Source organism: Pseudorasbora parva, chromosome 20, assembly GCF_024679245.1.
Source record: "Pseudorasbora parva isolate DD20220531a chromosome 20, ASM2467924v1, whole genome shotgun sequence".
In the NCBI taxonomy this organism is placed as follows: Eukaryota; Metazoa; Chordata; class Actinopteri; order Cypriniformes; family Gobionidae; genus Pseudorasbora; species Pseudorasbora parva.
In genome coordinates, this window is record NC_090191.1 from 38,656,755 (window position 1) to 38,678,026 (window position 21,272).

A 21,272-nucleotide genomic window follows, 5' to 3' on the forward strand; every position below is an offset into this window, starting at 1 on the left:
GCAAAATGTATTTATTTTATAAAGTCTTTTCCATATGTAAGAAGTTTACGATTAACGTAAACTTTTAAGTTTAAGCTTTTTTCTATGTGCAAGAATATTCTTATAATATATATATATATATATATATATATATATATATATATATATATATATATATATATATATATATATTCTTGCATCTCTTAATACACACAAGCTTAATCATCATTTTTAATTTGTTTTAAACACAAAACATATTAACGGGGCTATACATTCATAATAACAGACAATATATATAAAGATAATGATTAAAACATATAAAGAATATTTTTAAATATGTTTTATTTTTCTCAAATATATATATATATATATATATATATATATATATATATATATATATATATATATATATATATATATAATAACACACATATATTTATTTATTTATGTGTGTGTTTTATTATATGTATCCATACAAATAGATATTTGAAAACATACAAAATGGATATTTAAAGAAGCAACAAGTGTATAATTACAAACATAAAACTTTATTTTATTATAGTTATAATAAACTTTTATTTTATATAATTCATTTATATTTTAGTTGTATTTTATAACATTTTTATAGTTTATTTTTATATTATAATTTTAAATATATATAATTTATTTGCATATAAACATATACTGCATAGTGATGTTTTATTTGGACGTTCATTTAGAAACAATTAATGTATATTTTTATTTAAAATCTTTCTAGTGAAATGATCAAATAGGCCTATACAGTATATTTCTCGTGCACTTGTTTGGAAACTTTGTTTCAAAAGTTTCGGAGGTGGGTTAAACTATTCCTGCAGCAGGGGCGTGCAATCAGGATTTAGACCGTTTCAGGAAGGAAACCAGAGCCTGGGAAAGACGCTGCCAACCCCGCTCAAGTAATGGAACACACCCGGAACTCGAGTTCCTTATTGATTCATCTAAAACAATCTTTGGTTTGTACTTATGTGCAGCAAATGTGCAAGAGTGTGTAATGCTGGACTTTAAAGAGCGATAAAACATGTCTGGCGTGGACGTCGCTAAAGAGGAACTTAAGGAGATTGACATATGTGACATCTGCTCGGAGGAGGAGAGTGGAGTTTTCCTCAACTCAGGTGCGTCGTACCTTGACGGCTTCTCGGCGTTTCACAGATGGGTTTCAAAGGGACGTTCAGTCTCTGATGGAAACGGTGAGTGCGTCAAAACAGCTTCATCATTACCAGCCTCACTATCCATGTGCCCCAAAGTGCCTCATGGATCACCAGCTGGAGAGATCTGTATGGAGAGAGGAGGAGGAGGGGGGATCCGTGAAGCAGGTGTGTATTCGGATGAAGAGGATCTGAGAGCGTCCCGGGCATCATCTATAGTGGACTGTCTGTTAGTGGAGCTCTATGACACTTACAGTAACAGCGTCAGAGGTGTGGACAGCTCGACAGAAGCCTCCAGCTCGGATGCCTTCCTGGGAAGGAGCAACACTGGCTCCAACTTTCTGCAAGAACTTCAGGAGAAACACACGAGACGCCATCAGATGAAATATCTGGATCAGAAAGGTGAGCATCACTTCTCCTTTCAACTCAAGTCAAATTAATATACTGTAATTCATACCAGTTTGTAATAATTATGACTTAGAATGATTTCTGAAGGATCATGTGACACTGAAGACTGGCGTAATGATGCTGAAAATTCAGCTTCACGGGAATAAATAATATTGTATATTATATTCAGATTAAAAACAGTTATTTAAATTGTAATAATATTTTGGCTTGGTGAGCATGAAAGACTTCTTTCAATAACATATAAAAACAATTCATAATTATTCCAAACGTTTAACCGGTAGTGTGTATCTTGAATTATTTGGTAAAATGTATGGATTTTTCCCCCTTTTTTTTTTACATCATGCAATAAATAAATAAATAGGAATATATGAATACAATTATTAATATTGATAGTTTTTAAAAAGATATCTGTGCATTTCCATGGACACACAAATAAAGAGTGACATTACTCTTAAGCAATATTAAATGTAATAATGTCATTACAGATACTGTATGAGAACTGACCCAGTTATAATGGCACTCTGGAAGCCAGTTAAATCTTCACCCTTTGTTTGCTGAAGTTATTTAATTGTTGTCTCAGGTGCTCAGGGTCTTTGTAGGCCATAGTGACAATTTGCATACAAAGGTTTTTGGGCCGCTTGAATACACAATGTTAATCTGTCTACATATGCAGTGTGTTTTGCTCTCTCATTGCACATTTAAACATGCTTTATGCTGTGCTCAGGTCCAGAGGAGCTGAAGTGGATCGTTCAAGAGGTGAAGTATCGCATCGCTGTGCAGTCGGCCAAACTGGTGCGTCAGGTCAAGAGGAAGGACCGACTGCGGCAGAAGTTCCAGAAGAACTGTGATATAGTCACCGCCTGCCTGCAAGCCGTCTCTCAGAAAAGACGTAATTACAAATCCTTCACTCAATTCACTCCTCTTGCTGTCATGACTGTTATGAGCTGTATTAAAGGGGACTCTATTATGCCCTTTTTCATGATTGAGTTTTCAAAAGAACACATTATTTTCACATTCTGACATTGTTGCAGCATCGCTCTCTTCCCTCTATCAGTAACGCTCTTTTGGCTGATGCTTTTTTCCCAAAAGCATTGTTAGCCAAGTTCAGTCATTACCAACAGTTCAACAAAACCATAGTTCCACAAACATTCCCAAACCGCATCGTAAAGTTGTGTGGTTGGACCTCCATCCCTCGACCCATAGTTAGAAGCTTATAGTTTTTTTGTTTCTATGACATGTTGACTTAAAGGGATAGTTTACCCAGAAATGAAAATTCTGTCATCATTTCCTCTCCCTCAAGTTGTTTTAAAGGTCCTGTTCTTCGCGATTCCATCTTTCAAACTTTAGTTAGTGTGAAATGTTGCTGTTGGAGCATAAATAATACCTGTAAAATTATAAAGCTCAAAATTCAATGCAAAGCGAGATATTTTATTTAACAGAAGTTCCCTTTCAAAGCCTACTGCGAACGGCCGGTTTGGACTACACCCCTGCACTTCCTTTAGGAATGATGGCACTAGAACCGTTTATTGACTCCGCCCACAAGAACACGCAAAATAGGGGGCGTGGTCTTGTTGCTCTCCCACGTGAAGCGCGCATTCAGCGCTTGCATCTCCCCGTTATGGTAAGAGGCGGGACCTTTCGCTAGTGCGCTAAGCTGCTGTCCAATCACAACACGGGAAGCGCTGGCCCAATCAGAACTCGTTACGTGTTTTTGAAGGAGGGACTTCATAGAACAAGGAAATCATCAGGCCGTTTTTAGGACAGAGGAAACATACTGTGTTTTTTTACACGTGAAACATGAACTCATGTTATATTGCACACTGTAAACATAATCAAAGCTTTGAAAACACGCGACGAACGGGACCTTTAAACCTGTAAGATGAGGCTCATTGTTCTGCTAAACACGAAAAAAATAATAGTTTCTGTCCCCCACTGACTTCCATAGTATTTTTTTTTTCTTACTATGGAAGTCAGTGGGTTTCATCTACAGTTCGGTTACCAAAATTCTACAAAATATCATCCTTTGTGTTCAACACAACAACAAAAATCTCATACAGGTAAATAATGACAGAATGAGATAATTTTTTGGGTGAACTACCCTTTTAAATCGATCCTGCTCTTGAGCAAAATAAGCAAGCAGCATGCAGTACATTCTATATATTTCATTTTATTAGTTTGTCAAAAGAATTAAAGCTCTGATTTATGAAGAGTGTGATTGAATGAAGCATCTGGAAATAAAGCAAAACAGTCTTCAGATGTCATGTTTGTTATTTACAGCAATAATCTGACATTAATTCATTAATATAGAAAGGATTAACTAGAAGACATTGTTAATCCACCAGCTGTGTAACATCACTACACACAGAAAAATAGGGTGTCAAAATTGTACCTTTAGGGTAAATTGTACCTTAAAAGAACAACATTGTACCATTTTTACCACAAAAAGGTTCATAGTAGTACCTTAAGGTACGCATTTGTACTCAAAGGTATTAATATGCACCTTTTAGGAGTAAAACAGGTACAAAGATGTCATTTTAAGGGTACTGCCCCAGCGACAAGCTAAAGGTACAATTTTGACACCCTATTTTTCTGTGTATTTTTGAAACAATGTGGCTTGGACGACAGATGTGCGAAAAAGTTACAATGTTTTTGGGAAGCAGTTGTGACTAGCAAGTTATTTTCTCCACCGATTGCATCTTACTATGGTGGATAAGCAGTGAGTTACGCCATTGTGCCAGAGACACACCCGTGTTTAGTTCCTGTCTCTTTGAAGCCCAATCTTCAGAAAAGCACAATATGCTCTGATTGGTCGGTTGATCCAGTGTGTTGTGATTGGTCAAGTGCTTCGAGTGTATTTGTGAAATGTCATGCCCGTTACCATAACTGTGAGTTTCAACATTACTAAATGACTCAACCAGGCTCCGTCCCTTTATTCTGTATATACATTGGGTGGGAATTATTTAAATGAGGGATACTGTGACGTGTTCGTTCCCGGAAGAAAACTCAAGACTAAAATGGAGGTGTTTGAGGGAGTTCAGAAACAGTGACACTGATATAGAGAAGAACTCCCGCTGGAGGGACTTTTTGACGTTTTTATGCTCAAACAGCAACATTACACACTATAGAGAGCTGAACATGTAAAAAAGCATGCTAGGGTCCCTTTAAATTACCCAAGGCCTTTGTAGCTATTTAAAGACTGATGTATTCTCGATTGACTGCACGTCTTGGCTTTCACTGATGCTGGACATCTGTTATCCTTCAGCTGTTTTAAAAGGAAGAGGTGGTGTAACATAGCTCACATAGATAATGGTAGTTGAAAAGCTTAGGCTCTCATATTTCAAATGCATTTTTGATTAATCTTAGTCTAGTTCTCTCAGCTGATATTTTAGAAGTCATTATTCTCAAGTATCTTCTCTCTACCGCAGGGTTGACTCCTACTCACCTTTACAACTCAATTATTTGCATTAGATTCAAAACTCTCTGTTGAACATCACCACTGGTTTCAGAGGCCACTCATTCATGTGTTGAGTTTATGACACTGACATGCAAATTAGCCCGTATTGTTGTAGTGAGTTCCAATTTGAATGATGCTCCCTAATTAGTGGTCCAGCAGTAATTCCTTCCCATTCATGGGTGTGGTCTGTATTAGACCAGCAGATAGTGTGGCCTTGCATCTCTTAATGTTTTTTCCTCCGTTTTATCTACATGCAGCATGACAAGCTCTGTCAAACAGGTACAGTATGAAGTCATATCAAAACTATAGCACTATATCACTATACCAATATTCAGTTTTTCTGTTCTTGAAGCAACGGTTATGTTTTTTGTTGTATTTGTTGATGTTTATTTTGTAAACATGAGTAATGGTGTTTATCACAGTAATTGAGTTTTGTCACTACATGCATGTCAGAACAAATACCTGAATGCTTATTGTCCAATGGAAAAATATCAGGACTATCATTCTTTCTGCCAGAAATGTTTAAACCTCTGTCTTTCTTGCTAGCCACATTAAGGAGTTGTTCTAGACAGGGTAAACCCAGCCGGATCTGCTGGCGATTTTATTTTCCTTAGTCTGGAAACCTGTACATTAATTTATCCTGCTTCTGTTACATTTTTGCGGGAACCAATCACAGTCTGGCTTATTCCCTTGGCGTGCTATTGGTGAGTTTAACATGATGGCGGGTTTAAAATGATGACGGATAGAGAAGCGATGGGTCGTACCTTTTGATCACGCCTCTTGTGGTCTGATTGGTTGAAGGACAATCCAGTCACTCCGTACTTTGGGTCATTTAAATTATGCTCGTTTATCACACCTCTTGTGTAGTACAAAATACAGAGCAGACTCTTCAGACCAATGTTCAATCTTAAAATGAGCTGATGAAAGCCAGACAAAAGTTCCTCGGGTAAATTGAGACACTTTTTGGACGATCATACAATGTTAAAAATTGGCAAATTTACTTGGCTTTGCCCTGCTATATATTGTATGAATGGAATTTGGAATATTCAGACACAGTCATTTTGCATAAAATTTTGCAGTAAATAAAACACTGTCATGATGCTTTAAGGACACAATATGTAATTTTGCTCAGCTAGAGGTCATTTACTCAAAACAAAGGTGTTGCTTTATGACGCCTTGATTTCGCAGAGCTTTTATTCTGCCGCAGATGAGCGTTTCCCTTCTTCTGCTCATGCGTATGTGAGGTAACACATCACTGTTTTTTCATATTAGATAGGGGAGAGCAGGGGCGAAAGTACCATTTTTCAGAAAAACGCACTTTTATAAGAAAATATTTTAGACAGAGATATACATTTGCTCTGGTCAATATCTCACAAGTGTGGTCTATCAATAGCAGGTGGTATTTTGTACAAATACAGAACGACTACAGTATAATATCACTTTGAACATAAGATGAAGATTGTTACTTTTGACCCTATCGGGTGGGACGAAAGTAACACACAGGTGGGTCAAAAGTAACACAACAATATAAGCTAGATTGTTTTGTGTTACTCTTGTTTTTATTAAACATACCTGACTATGACCTTGTTAATAAGTAACTGCAAACATATTTTGTAGCTAATTTATCTTTGCAAAAAATATATTAAATTACATTTTCATTTTACATTTTAAGTTTAATCAAATGTTTCAAATATAACCTGACAGTACAAACTTGTAGGTTTAGTATATTTTTTTGTGCAATTTCGATCTATTTGATAATTTTTTTTCTTCAACAATATGAACAATATGAAAATCAAATTAGCATAATATGCATTATATATATAAAAGTGGGACAAAAGTAACAAGTGTTACTTTCGTCCCAACAGGAAGTCCTGACATTTAAACAGGATTTACTTTTATACTGAAAAACTCTGAAAAGACAAACCTTCGGGATGTGTAACAGCAATAAATAATCTGTAGAGTGAGCATTACTGTGACACATGAAACGAGAAACACAACTTGTAATTAGAAAAAAAAGTACCGCTTCAGTAATTTACTTTCCGTACTCGAAAACTATATTTCGGACTCAGCCGTGGGAAAAGACGACGAAATCACATGATTTTTGGCAGATCCATCAAGGGTTGCATGCTGAATGTGCTATCATAGCTTGGAATGCAAATGTAGTCAGGGCTCTGAGAAAATCGCTTTGTTACTTTCGTCCCGCGTTACTTTCGCCCCGGTTCTCCCCTACATTATTGGAGTGTGTTAAAAGTTATGTTATAATGCTACCAAATGCTTTAAAGGTGCACTATGTAGTATTTTTGCAGTAAAATATCCAAAAACCACTAGGCCAGTGTTATATATTTTGTTTAGTTGAGTACTTACAATATCCCAAATGTTTCCAACTATTTGTAAATTGTGAGAAAAATGCTATTTTAACCAAGGACCGGGACGTGTCAGCATAGCGCTTGAGCGAGTCGCCTGTCAATCGCGTCATATCTGCGTTACCCTCGGTTTTATTTGGCAGAAGCGCTTTTCTCTTAGCAGTGTGAACAATAAGTCACAGCAGCGCCGAGCGAACACACAGAGTAACGTCATAACATAATTTTAAAGACACTTAAATGTATCTGATATGATAAACAGAGCTGCGTTACCTTATAATCATGACCGGAAACGTGAAAATAATGCAGGCGCCCGGCGACTGTGTCCCGTCCCGTCATAATAAAAGTCCCGGTGCTCACGAGCCGTGTGTTTGTAAAACAATCGCTCCAGCAGCCGTGCTCAGCTCCACAACACTCGGTCTTGCTCTGCTTCACACTACAGTAACGTTAATAACCGCATCCATGAACATGATTTCTGCCCGAGTCCTATTTTCCACCGGCTGTGAGGTGAAGACCACATGTCCCGTCCCGAGATACTGTGCTCACACTTGGCGTCATCAAACTACGCCTTTGTTTAGAATAGGCGCCCTCCAGTGGACGGAAAGTTGCATAGTGCACCTTTAAAGTAGAGCATTTCCTTTTTATAGGCTGTAAAGACATTTTAAATAACTGAAATAATTTGGCGAAGTGATATGAAACAGTAATGTGGTCATGACCTTCCTGGAACTACTTTTGCAGCTCTCTAAAAATAATTGCACACCATTGAACGTTCATCAACCAATCAGATTCAAGCATTCAACACCCATTGGTTAAGTGAATGTATAACAGCTAGGCTACTTTAACCTCATAAATATTCTAAATTCATTCATTCTTGGGGCTTATTGATTTAGTAAATCATTCAGATCACTTGCAAAATATTGTACAACTGACTTAATGGTGGTTTAACCATCTTATCCTTATTCTTATCTTGTGATTTAAGCCTAATTGGGTCCTAAGACTGTTTTTTTGTGGTTTTGGATACACGTTTATTTCTTTATTCCTGGTTATTAAATACGAATGCTAAAGTTGGCAGCATGTATGGTATTAGTCATTCATGTACTGGCCATTGTTTTCCTCGGCTTTCTCTGGCCCTTCCTCCAGAGCTCCAGCGGTCCCTCCTCCCTCACATCCCCTGAATGTGACGCTCATATGTGGGAGCAGACGCGCGCATCACCGCGCCTCTCCCATAGCCTCCTGCGCGTTCGAGAAAATCAGCTTTGATTTTTTTAATGCTATTTATAATTATTATGCTTCAGATAAAGACATGAATCTTCATGTGGGAGGATAAATGATCTTCTCCTCTGTTTTATTGATATCACAACGAGTAGGGTATATTTTTTTCGATGAGATGATTCTCGGGATGAGAGAATCGTTTTAAATGCGCGGTCAAACGGAACTCGTCCTCACAGGTTTGTCTCCAGATGAAGCAGGAAAGGTTTGTTTCCACTAAGAGATCGAGGGTGTGTATGAAACGGCAGAATGCAGCTGGAGGAGTCGGTAATATTATCAGTAATGTGCTGAAGAAACGCAATGGCATCTCTAGAAGAGCACCGCGCCTGCTGTGCACCCTAGAGCCAGGTGAATACAGCATGCTTTAACATCATTATTCATATTCATTCATCATTATAGATAAAACTCTCCTAAGGGTGTATTCCTAAGATGGCCATTCATCTGCACTGCTGCTGAATGCAGAATGACATAATTAGGTGATCTGGAGGGCCTTCGCTCTTTTATTAATAAATATTTTATCAGCTATATTGATATTATTGTGAACTACTTGTTTAAGTAAACTATATTAATACATTTAACTTGAGAAATATTATAGTTTTAGTTTTGAGGTGTCCTGAAAGTTTGAATAGACTATGAAACCCTATACATGCATAATACAAAAATGTATAATAGGGCCTACATTTATTTTATGCTAAGTATAGGCATATACATATGTATGAACTTGATATAAATACTCTGCAATTGTACTTTTGGTTTACTAAATGTATATACTTAAAGTCAGATGAATTGGAAAAACTACTTAATGCACTTTAGTTATGCGGAAGTTCAGCTAAAGATATACTAAGTAAGCTATGTTTGATTGTGCTAAAATGCTAAACTATTTCAACACTATAAACATCTTTCATTTAAAGGTGGATAGATATCCAGTGATCATACTATTCTTACTAATTGTGAAATGAAAACATTTTATGCTTAATATTAAAAAATATGCAATGTGCAATAAAGAATTAGTCCTAACAGGCCTATATTATATTTATATATATTTTATATGTATCAGCAAATCTCATTAATGTATTTGTAGAATAGCTACTTAGTATGAAATAAATGTATTTTAAATACATTTTGGTAATGTTTTCCCCCCGTCAGGGTTGTATTAAACCCATAAATATTAGGCTCAGTTTTAAATATTAGCCTATGTAGTTATTAATTGATAATTGGTTTTGAACGTTTCTAAAGTCAAAATGTTCATAACACTGCACGTGCTTCTCATCTAGAAACATGTTGTGCAGAACATGAGTGCAGTTGAGGGCTGGAGAGATGATGGTAATCATGTAGGTTAATCCGGAACAGCCTCGGTTGACGAATGAAATAGATGCAGAAATGGTGCCGCTCCTGTTTATCATTTATACCATGAAACTATGACAGAGATGGACTCAGGTTGGTCTTCTTATTGGTATTTTTATGCACAGAGAGTGTTTAGGAGAAATGATGCTTCCTATTTCACATTGTGTTGATGAGGTGGAGTTGTTTACACGCGCCTTTGACAAGATTTAGCATCTTTAGCCTTGGCTAATGTGAAGGTTACCACAAAGAATTCGCCGTGTTGTTGTAGCTCTTTAACGCTCAATAAGACGTCTTAACAATGGAAAAACAGAGTTTATTTCGTCGTGATAGCCTACTGGATGGTGTCGTGTATCCGGAAGAAACTGTAGGCGGAAGTTAGATTCAGCACCGCTTAATGGACAGCGTCATTTATCAAATATTCGATATCCAGCGTTTGGTTTCGGCGTCGTGGTCGATAATACACTCGTTTCCAGCCATCTGTTGCATTTATATCAGTGTTTATTCCTGCTAGACAAAGAATAGAGTTAGGTAACCTGCCCGTGATAAATAATGAGCCATCGAATGAAAACAAACCTTATTTATTATTAATGGGTCAAGTGGGGAAGATAAGGACATGTTAAATATCAAGAATTCATAAACATGAATATTTTGACCAAAACATGCCTACTTTTACCTGTTTTGTAGTTCAGTTGATTTTTTTGGTAACACTTTACATAGGGTTTCATTAGTAGTATTAGTTTACATGAACTAACAAAATTACAAATATTTCTAAATCATTGGTTAATCTGATTTAATGATAATCTCAACATTTACTTACACACAAAACACAAAAGTTGTAACTTTCAACATAAGATAATGAACATGAACTTACAATGAACAGTTAATTCATGTTAACAAAGATGAATAATGTAGTGCTCATTGTTAGTTAGTATTAGCTAATGCATTAACTAATGGCACCTTACTGTGAAGCGTTACATTTACTTTTACTTTTGTCTTAATAAACCAACAAGAATGGCAACTTATCCTGCTATAATTGCAATTTATTTCTAATTTATTAATGTATTAATTAAATTATATTTAAATTGCATTATTAATCCTGAGTAGTGATTTCATAACCTCCCTTCATTCATTTGTTAATGAAACACCTGCATCGATGAAGAGGCGTCATCATTGTCTCTGATTGTCCATCATTTTGTCTTGTTGCAGGGGTGGACACCAGGTTGAAGTTCACAATCGAGCCCTCTCTAGGCAAAAACGGCTTTCAACAAGTATGGATTAGATGCCTACTATGGACATAAAACCCTAAAATAGCAATAAACCAACCAATTGTTTTGTCTCATATTGATTGTTACGGGTTGCTTTACTTTGCAGTGGTACGACGCCCTGAAAGCAGTGGCCAGACTCCCTGTGGGTATTCCCAAAGAGTGGAGGAAGAGAGTAAGTGAGCTGGAAATGTCACTGTTTTCATATCCATGACATTTTACACACTGTATAATGTTTGGTTGTTTTGATATAGGTATGGCTGACCCTGGCTGACCAGTATCTCCACAGCATCTCCATAGACTGGGAGAAAACCATGAGGTTTGCCTTCAACGATCGCAGCAATCCAGATGATGACTCTTTGGGAATCCAAATAGTGAAGGTTGATATGCATTTTTTCCAAAATCATTTTGAATGCATTTTTTTTTTTAAATTGAGGGTTTAGAGATATTAACTGGAAGGAAGTCAGCTAAAAGGTTAAACTGCCCAGGATATTTGCTCATTGCAGTGCGTCAGTTAAATGGGTAATGGAGCAGGATGTGTTTGTGTGTGTAGCACTTGTGTGCAATGAGCAAAGTTCAGTGTGCTTGTGTACATGGCTAAGTCACACTTTGTTTCCCCTTCTCCTCATTCAGGACCTGCACAGGACAGGCTGCAGTTCCTACTGTGGCCAGGAGGCGGAGCAGGACCGGGTGGTGCTGAAGCGGGTCCTGTTAGCATACGCCCGCTGGAACAAGACGGTCGGCTACTGTCAGGGCTTCAATGTTCTGGCTGCCCTCATTCTGGAGGTCACGGAGGGAAACGAAGGAGATGCATTAAAGGTTTGCCTAGATTTATATAAATTCTGTGAGTTATTATTTTAATCTCAGTCAGGGGTATTGTGTATTTGTAAAACTTATATCAAACGAAAATGAGCAATGTTGCCATGTGAATAAACTGAAATAAGTTTAAAGGGTTAGTTCACCCAAAAATGAAATTTCTGTCATGAATGACTCACCCTCATGTCGTATCAAACCCTTCAGGCCTTCGTTCAGCTACAGAACACAATTGAAGATATTTTTGATGAAATCTGAGAGTTCTCGGACCCCTCCATAGACCGCTATTGAATCACTACTTTAAAATAGACATCGTTAAAATAGTCCATGTGACTCCAGTGGTTCAACCCTAATTTTACGAAGGGTTGAGAATACTTTTTGTGTGCAAAAACAAATAAAAAATAACGACTTTATTCAACTATTTAATTCCACGGTGTATGTAGTTAGAATTATTCTGAGGTAATAAAAACATAACGGTTCATTATGTAAGGTCTTTATACACCACTGAAAACATTATGTATATTATTTTGCATTTCTTTCAATAGATCCTCAGAAATACTATGCACTGCACCTTTAAGAAAATCAAACTATTATTATCGGCAGATATCATTCTGATTAATCAGATATCTGTATCGGCGGAGAGATGTTTGTATCAGTGAATCTCTAGTGGAAATGAATAAAATCTGAAACTGAAATAAAAATAAATTAAACCTAAATAGCAATATTAAAAAATAATAATAATAAAATGACAAAAACACATAATGAAATTAATAGTTAGAATAAAATGAACGTGATAAGTAAAAATATAAAATGTTATATAAAAGCTTATTCAGAATATTAATAAATCTAAAATTAAAAACTGGCTCTGAAATTAATTAATTAAAAAAACTCAAATGAGCAAGACATAAAGAATTTGCAGCTTATCCTACAAGAATTGGACAATTTATTTAATTATTTATTTTCACTATAATTTAATTAGTTATTATTTTGTTTTTTAATTGAAAATTCACTTAAAAAATGAACAGGTGCTGTCTCAGTTTAAATGGGCATGACATTTTGGACAGACAAATCATATAAATCAGCTATGATCTTCAATAAGCAAAACGAATTGCTAAACCTAATCATCCTTTACTATCCTTCTGGTTCAGGTTATGGTCTATTTGATCGATAAGGTGCTTCCCGATAGTTACTTCGCCAATAACCTGCGCGCCCTCTCAGTGGACATGGCCGTGTTCAGAGATCTTCTGCGACTGAAGCTTCCAGAACTTTCTCAGCATCTCCACCACCTCCAGAAAGTAGCCAATCGGGAAGGAGGAGGTATGCAGCACCCCCGTAAATATGTATGGCTGTGAAAGAATGATGTTTGTAATGGCTCAACTGCATTGTGTTTCAGGCAGCTATGAGCCTCCGCTTACCAACGTGTTCACCATGCAGTGGTTTTTGACCATGTTCGCCACCTGTTTGCCCCATCACACCGTGCTGAAGATCTGGGACTCTGTCTTCTTTGAGGGCTCTGAAATGCTGCTGCGTGTAGCTCTGGCCATCTGGGCTAAACTCGGAGAGTAAGTTCACTGAGAGTTGCTTGGCAATTAGATTACGAAATAAAATGATGTGCTCATAAATTAAAGATGAGAAACATTTTCAACCCTCTCAGGCGAATTGAGGAGTGCCAGACTGCTGATGAATTCTATAGCACTATGGGCTGCCTGACACAGGACATGCTGGAGCACAATCTGATCGACTCCAATGAACTCATGCAGGTAAGACGGAGCATAGTAAAGATCATGAATAATTTGTGTCATTAATTATATATATATAAACCTTATCATGTAGATCGAGAGTAATGGCTTTAATGTTGCAGAATTGTGTTTGAAAATGCCAAAAGCTTCTTGAAGCAGTTTATCTGACTGTTTTGGGGCTGAAAGTGTGTGTGAAAACACTTGTTTTCCTCCTGACAGACGGTCTACTCCATGGCCCCGTTCCCGTTCCCCCAGCTGGCTGAGCTCAGGGAGAAATACACCTACAACATCACCCCCTTCCCTGCCCCGGTCAGAGCCAACAGCAGGTATGAGAGCTGAAGACACTCGACGCCCACAGCACAGATTGCAAGCGTGAGAGTTTAGCAGCCATATAAACACGTTACTATGAGACTGCAGGGGGTGTTTTATGGCACCTGTGTGTATTGGCATGCAAATATCAAAAGCAAATGTTCTGCCTTATCTTGACAAGGTTTACACTCAGTTTAAAGATAATGTCCAACTTTATTTTTAAGAGAGCATTGATGCAATGATAGAGCGTTTTATTTTAGTTTTATCCTCTTTATTGTTCTTTATTTACGTTATTTTAAATAATTATATGGTTAAATTGTAGTAGTAATTACATGTTATTTATTTTTTATTTCATGCATGGTTTTATTTTTTCTATTTTAAATTAAAATATTTAATTACATTATACATTTTTATTTTTTATTACTTACATTTTTTATTAGTTAGATGTTTTATTAAAAAAATTCTTTCTATATTTATTATATGAATATAAATATTTATTACTTTGTTTATTTTTTATTTTTTCTATAATTTTTTTTAATGTTTCAGATGTATTTTTGTATTTATTTAATTATTTATTATTGTAATTTATATTATATTATTTGTTGTTAAATATTTTGTATTCATGCATTTCATTACTTTTTTGTTTCTTTTCTTTTATTTAAACATATTTAAATTCATTTACATTTTATGAATTTATTTTTTAATTAAATTGTGTATTTTATTACATGCATTATATATTTATTTATTTTATTTTATAATATAATTACATTTTTATATTATTATTATTATTATTATTGATAGTTTATTTTTGCATTTAATTTAATTATTTGTTTAATATTTTATTTATTGCATTATTCATGCATTTTATAATTTTATTTTTAAATGTTTTTTTTTTTACATTACATATTACATTTTTTGCTGAACTTATTTTTTAATTATATTAATTCTTTTTTTTGTTTTTGTTTTTTGTTTTTTAGTATTTAATATTTTATTTCATGCATGATATAATTGTATTACTTTTCCTCTGTATAGTCTGGCACTCCATGGATGGGAGAGTGATGACGATGCTGACATGGATGATGAAGACTCAATCGTCACAGCCCTTGGCTGCTTGGGGCCTCTTGGTGGACTTCTGGCCCCTGAAATCCAAAGATACCAAAAGCACCTTAAAGGTCTGGGTCTAAATACATTTCACAAGTCAAAAACTGAAAGGATATTTTATAGTGCAGTCTGCGGTTACAAACATGATTTATGTCCTCCTGAACACAGACTTACCACGTTTATAAAATGTACAAGATGTTGATTTCTTAATGATTAATGTTCTATGAGTCACTAAACTATATGGGCTATGTCAAAGTAAGCAAGATTTCATGGAGTAATGCAAACATGAGCTCAGTGTAGCTCACTCAGCCAACCTAACCCTGGCAAGAATGAAGCCTCAATTGCATTTAATCCTCTGCATTTGTCAGTTCTTGTTGTATATGAGGTGGGTCGAGTCATTCAAGCTTTCCTTTATTATAGTCTCCAGTTCCAGTGCAACTTCATTAATGGAAGTTTTGGAAAGAAGCCGATGCAGCCGGTACTTAAGTTGCCCTGTAAAATGTGTCACAAATGTTCTTTCTGTTTTCATCTGCTCTGCAGATCAGAGAGCGGAGCAGAGCTCTCACGGCAGTAACATGGCAGAGCTCAGTCCGGGGGCGGTGGGCGCAGGCCGGGCCGAGCACCAAGCGGCCATCAACAGCATGATGCTGGAGCGTATGAGCACTGACATCAGCGCGCTGAAGAAACAGTACTCGCGCATCAAACAAAAACAACAGCAGCAAGCCGGGCTACTTTACATCCACACAGGTAGCAGGATCATACTGATATCACGACCAATAAATGTTTTACAGTCAAAGATGAGTTCAGGAAGTGACATAAGGGATATAAAGTGTTAGTCAGTATATTGTGACATTTTTCCCAGGACCTCCAGTGGAAGCTGAAACTATTGAACCTCACCAGCCCAGTAAACAGCAGAACCAACACACCGGTATTGATCTTCATGGTCACGCTTTATCATACTGTAGATGGATTATACTGTGCAGTAGATCTGTTTTGATCGGTGTTGGGTCTGCTGGTGTATAATGCAATAAATCACACAGTAAATTGTAATTTTGGTGATGGCTGGACTGATTAATCAAGGCACTTTCTTCATCATGATTTGAGGGAATGAGGGGATTGGTATATGCTTAAGATTCTTAATGACCTTTTTCCATTTCAATATTGGAAGATTGTAATAGCGCTATTACTGGGCATAATGGAGACTTAAAGTCAACATGAAATCATAAAAGGTTATACTTATTTTCCTAACAACCATTCATATTGTTTTCCACAATTAAACTACTAAAAATATATTTAAAAATATATTTAAATATCTAAAGAATATATAATTAAGTGTGTACTGTCTGTGTATAATTATTATGCATATAAAAATACACATTCATAAGTATTTATATAATTTATATTACATATAAATCTTTTAAATATAAATATTACAAATTTTTCTTAAATATATAAATGCATGTGTGTGTGTGTGTGTGTGTGTGTGTGTGTGTGTGTGTGTTTATATACATAATTATACACAGTACACACAATATATAATCAAACTTATTTTGGATGCAATTAATCGTGATTTGACATCACTATACTGTATAACTGTACGTGTAAATGTGTACAAATTCTCTGTTTTTTTTTTTTCTGGGTCCTTTACATTTTCCTCGACGTCACAAAGCCCCATTCTGTTTTCACCTAGAATATCCTGTTAAAGCCGGGTTCACACACTATACGATTTAACACATTTTGAGAATCCTAATAGATTCCTCTGATCCTAGGCTAAAATCTGTAGTCTCTGAATGCTAGTTTTTGCCAACAGCTGATTAATGACAATTTGATTTACCTGCTACCATAAATCAAAATGATTTACCTGCTACCTGCTATCACTTCTGTATCACTGAATGTGGATTGATGATGTAAAACTCCAGACAAGTCTTCTTGTGCAGGTCTGTTTTCCACTGCCATACAGTCTGACATCAGTGTGCACCCGGTTAAACTCAGAAATAACAGTTTCATGTTGACTTTGACAGTCTGTTTACAATTACTGCTGTTGTCTCACTCGTTGTTATTGATTTTTTTTACAGACAAGTGTCCAGCCACTAGTGTCCTTGCCTCCCAAATTGGTCCCTCCCCTGTGGTCAACCACCTTCTCTTGGGTAGGAAGCCCAGATCCGGTCAGCGATCCTCAAAGAATTGTATCATCCACAATAGTGGAGTTCCCCACGCCCACTCCACCCCCAACCAGGATCAGATTATACGGCCAAGACATCATTCCCCGTGGCGCACCCATGTGCGTGCGCACCGCAAGAACATCGCCAGGGCGCGGGCACAGCTCGGCTTTGATGATTCTCTGGAGATGGAAGACTATCAAACTGATGCGAGCAAAACAGAAGAAGCATCTGAAGAGGGAGACGAGATAAGGCTTGAGGAAGACAAGGAGGATGAAGAACAAGAGAAGTTGGAGGATGAAGAGGAAGAGAAGTTGGCGGATGAAGAGCCAGAGAAGTTGGCGGATGAAGAGCCAGAGAAGTTGGAGGATGAAGAGCCAGAGAAGTTGGAGGCTGGAAGCTCAGATATCTCTCAGCAAGATCACAGATCTGGAGAAGGAGAGGAACTCCAGCAGATCGACAACCAGCTGTCTTCTCTGGAACTGGAACCAGAACCAACTTCTGATCCACCAACTCCAGAACCTCAGCCTGAGCTCACAGCCCCAGCTCCGCTCCCATCCACCCGCCGTCCAGGTTCAGACTCTTCCGCTTCAGAAAGTGGAGGATCCCTCAGAAGAAGCCCTTCAACACTGGCAGAAGAACCTCCAAAACCTCAGCAGATCTTCTCGCCATTCCCCTGCATCAAAACCCCTCGCAAGTCCATTGCTGCGAGAAACCTGGGCCTCTACGGCCCAACTGCCAGAACTCCAAACGTGCACTTTCCCCAGATGAGCAGAAGCATGAACTGTGTAGGAAGCACCACGAAGCGCCGATGATGAATTGTCGACTACAGACGAGCAAGAGACGTTTGGGTGTGAAACTCCCGACCTACCATTAAAGCACATGCATTCTGAACTCTAGTATGCTTCCAGATACTCTGAAACAGGCCTGAAAACATCTACATTTAGGAACCCTATTGGATAATGTAATGCTCCCTTTTTTTAAATGAAAGCCTACCAAAAAATCTGGGAATAAAACCCAGCAGACACAATCGAATGATGGTTCCACAAGCTCTTTCTGCATGTTCAGGTCACCAGTATTCACTACATTGCGCCGTGTATGTTTACCCATATACAATCACAATCACATTTATGTACAAATATCTCAATATGTTAAATGATTGTGGGAAATGCTGCAGGGGATTTTGTTTAGTCTGTGACTTCACAATCAAGCCAAACACTTTTCTCTTCACTTGTGTTGATCTATCCTTCAGTAAATGATTCATTTGCCATCTGAATAATACAAGTTGTCATTTTAGTTTTTCTGTTTTGGATGCTCTTGTTCTAAACGCTTCTGCGACTGAATGTTTCTCTTTATCAACCTTGGTTGCTTATGAGTAGTGGAGGATCACAGACACCTCAGAGAATAAAATACATGCAAGTATGGAAAAAAACTTTTCAGTTTCTACTTATTTCTGCTATTTCCTCTCACATATTTGAAACTACAGTAGTTTTTTAGGTACATACTACACATGTGTAACTAAAATCACACATAAACCACCAATATATCACACTAAAAAGTGTCTTCTGAGCGTAGTTGAGATTGTACTCTAGTAGTAATGTAACATCAATAGTCATTTAATCTGAAATCTGTTCCATTGCCTCATGAAGCATTGAAATATAAAATACATTCAGTCTGAAGTGGTTTTATAGTTAACTCTTTAAAAAAGGACTACACATATTCTACACACCTAAGGCACAAGAGCCCACCAGCTGTTAAGCTTCTGTTACTCCACTCATTTTAAATGCTAAAAATTGATAATATACTTTTTTGAATGTTTTTGGACACATATCTGGTTGCAGGTTTCTTTGTTCCTAGTCCCTTCCATATTTCTGCGAGCATACTGTAGTGTAAACAGCAGCTACCATCCTATGATGTCTAAAATGTCCAAAACCAAGGGCTGTGCTTTCTTAAAGGTGCAGTACGCAATTTCCAAAAAACACTGTTGCTATTTAAAATCACCAAAACACACCCCTACCCAAAAGGATAACACCCCTAGCTTGTTAGCCCGCCCCCAATGTCATGAACGCACTATACTGGACAGGCACCTCCCGCCTCATGGGTGGACATGCCCCTTTATTGCTGATTGGCTACAAGTGTATTTTGGTGCTTGGTCCAATCCACTTTCAAGAGCATTTCTCAGAAATTGCTTACTGTACCTTTAAAGTCGGCATGAAATGTTTATATTGATTTAAAGATTATGAGGCTCATGAATTAAAAATAAGTTTAATGATAAATCATTCATAATCAATTTTGGGTATAAGTCATTACTAATTTTTTACTGTAATTTAATTAACTTTTCCCTTGAAAAAGTAAGGTAAAGGATTACTCTTCATTTGTCTGTAATTTAATTAGTTCTGGGTTTAAAAAAAAATTGCATTAAATACTGTATATGCCATAACAACTCTATATAAAGCAATAGTGGATTAACATCAAAATGTTAAAATGTATGTTTTTAATGTAACCTCCATTCTTTGGTCAGGTCAGTAATAATTTATATTATTTTAATTTTCAAAAGAAAGAATTAAAAGAGCAGTTTCATGTCTATCATTAAATTGTTCGACTGATCAAGGTTGATATAGGATTTAGAAAGTAATGCACAATGCAATCCTTTTTAGAGAGAATAATTAGCACAGTAATCTATTTACTCTGTGGAAGATGTAATTAGTAGTTAGGAATGAATTACTTTCTTAGAGTAATATAACTTAAACTGTGATATTCCAGTTACATGTGGCTCCAGACAGTATTGCATCATTGTAAGTGAGATCTCAGCAAGTTTCTGTTCTGTAACCATCATGCTTGAATAAGCAAATGAGCACTTCATAGTTGTTTTATGAACTGTTACATTTGGGTTGGTGTTGGTTATCACCACCATCTTTCTTGTGAAACAATAAAAAATACAAAAGCATTACAAAAATAGCATCTCACAAATTGCGTGAACTATCTCTTTAAGTTCACAGGTGTCGAATCACGATGTTGATTTCCCACTAACACCAACAACCAACAATTTACAACGTCACAGCGATGTGTGTTTTTGAAAACAACCTTATAAATAATCGTTTGCTTACAATTGTCATCTTTCCTTAAGAATGGTGAAGGTTTGATACCAAAGGTTTGATACCAATACAACGACATTGACACGTGCTTTAATGTGGCAACAGGTCCAAATGCTTCCAGGGGCTGCTGTATGAAGTCATGAACCCATTACGAAGGTCTAAAACGGATTATAACAGCAGCACAAGTCAGTCGGATAACTTAGGTGAGTACCCACTCGATTGTTTTTCGGAGCTAACCAATATTTTTCAACGGTCTATGGAGCTAAGCAGCCATTGTGTTTCTTTGTGTAGGCTACATGCGTTTCATTTTCAATGCTTCAGATAGTGCATGCATGTCTACATGTGAGCAAGCAAAAAGCTAGAGAACGTTTCTGACTGAGCTTTTATTTAGCTATTGCAATGCATTAATTTTTGTTTGATCTTTTTTGAAATGGCTGGACACTAGATGTCGCTGTTGTTCTAGTTGCAGCCTACTTCTCAAATGCCTCCTGCTGTTTAGGAGCTGATTGTGACAAGAAATGTTCTATTGTACAAATAACACAACTTCCCGAACATGATATAAACAAGTAGGCTACATTATTTCACCACATAAGTGAAGCTCATCTTTGAAAAGGTGAAAAACTTGTTTTTAACCCTCTTTGACAAAAAAAAAAGTATATTAAAAAATCTGGGAAAGATCATGCTGGTCTGATAAATTTATTGCAATTAGGGTTATGAATATAGTCATAGGGTAGTCATAGATGTGTCATTGCCATCCCCATGGTCTTCTCGTCTTCCACACAGACAGCAGAGTTTTATT

General features: G+C 36.7%; 2 protein-coding genes across 8 annotated transcripts in view; both read left to right on the plus strand.

Moving 5' to 3' along the window:
• The first annotated feature begins 892 nt into the window (after positions 1-892).
• Positions 893-18,810, plus strand: tbc1d30 (TBC1 domain family, member 30). Of its 6 annotated transcripts, XM_067427642.1 has the most exons (15): positions 893-1,127; positions 1,260-1,562; positions 2,293-2,457; positions 11,202-11,263; positions 11,367-11,432; positions 11,512-11,637; positions 11,891-12,076; positions 13,219-13,387; positions 13,464-13,632; positions 13,725-13,830; positions 14,029-14,135; positions 15,151-15,290; positions 15,760-15,966; positions 16,082-16,147; positions 17,295-18,810. In XM_067427642.1, exons 1-15 carry the CDS (start codon positions 1,034-1,036, stop codon positions 18,191-18,193), a joined length of 2,865 nt encoding a protein of 954 aa, XP_067283743.1. In that variant the 5' UTR covers positions 893-1,033; the 3' UTR covers positions 18,194-18,810. The 6 variants fall into 6 exon arrangements, with proteins under 6 accessions (XP_067283743.1, XP_067283740.1, XP_067283742.1 ...); XM_067427639.1 differs by having other exon boundaries at positions 893-1,562; XM_067427641.1 differs by lacking the exon at positions 16,082-16,147 and having other exon boundaries at positions 893-1,562.
• A 1,591-nt stretch (positions 18,811-20,401) lies between these two features.
• ntf3 (neurotrophin 3) overlaps positions 20,402-21,272 on the plus strand; it is a 56,163-nt gene continuing 55,292 nt past the window's right edge. The window contains exons 1-2 of one of the 2 annotated variants that reach the window (XM_067428231.1): positions 20,402-20,443; positions 20,579-20,676. The gene's annotated coding sequence lies outside the window, so the exon portion shown is untranslated. Of the gene's footprint in view, positions 20,677-21,272 lie in introns of both variants that reach the window. The other variant, XM_067428232.1, reaches the window with a different exon arrangement.

What these genes read in the sequence shown, in the direction of transcription:
- tbc1d30 (XM_067427639.1), top strand. Translation starts at nt 1,034, where the DNA reads ATGTCTGGCGTGGACGTCGCTAAAGAGGAACTTAAGGAGATTGACATA. An exon ending in AGCCAATCGGGAAGGAGGAG is followed by an intron (nt 13,388 to 13,463) that starts GTATGCAGCACC and finishes ATTGTGTTTCAG; the next exon opens with GCAGCTATGAGCCTCCGCTT. An exon ending in GCTACTTTACATCCACACAG is followed by an intron (nt 15,967 to 16,081) that starts GTAGCAGGATCA and finishes CATTTTTCCCAG; the next exon opens with GACCTCCAGTGGAAGCTGAA.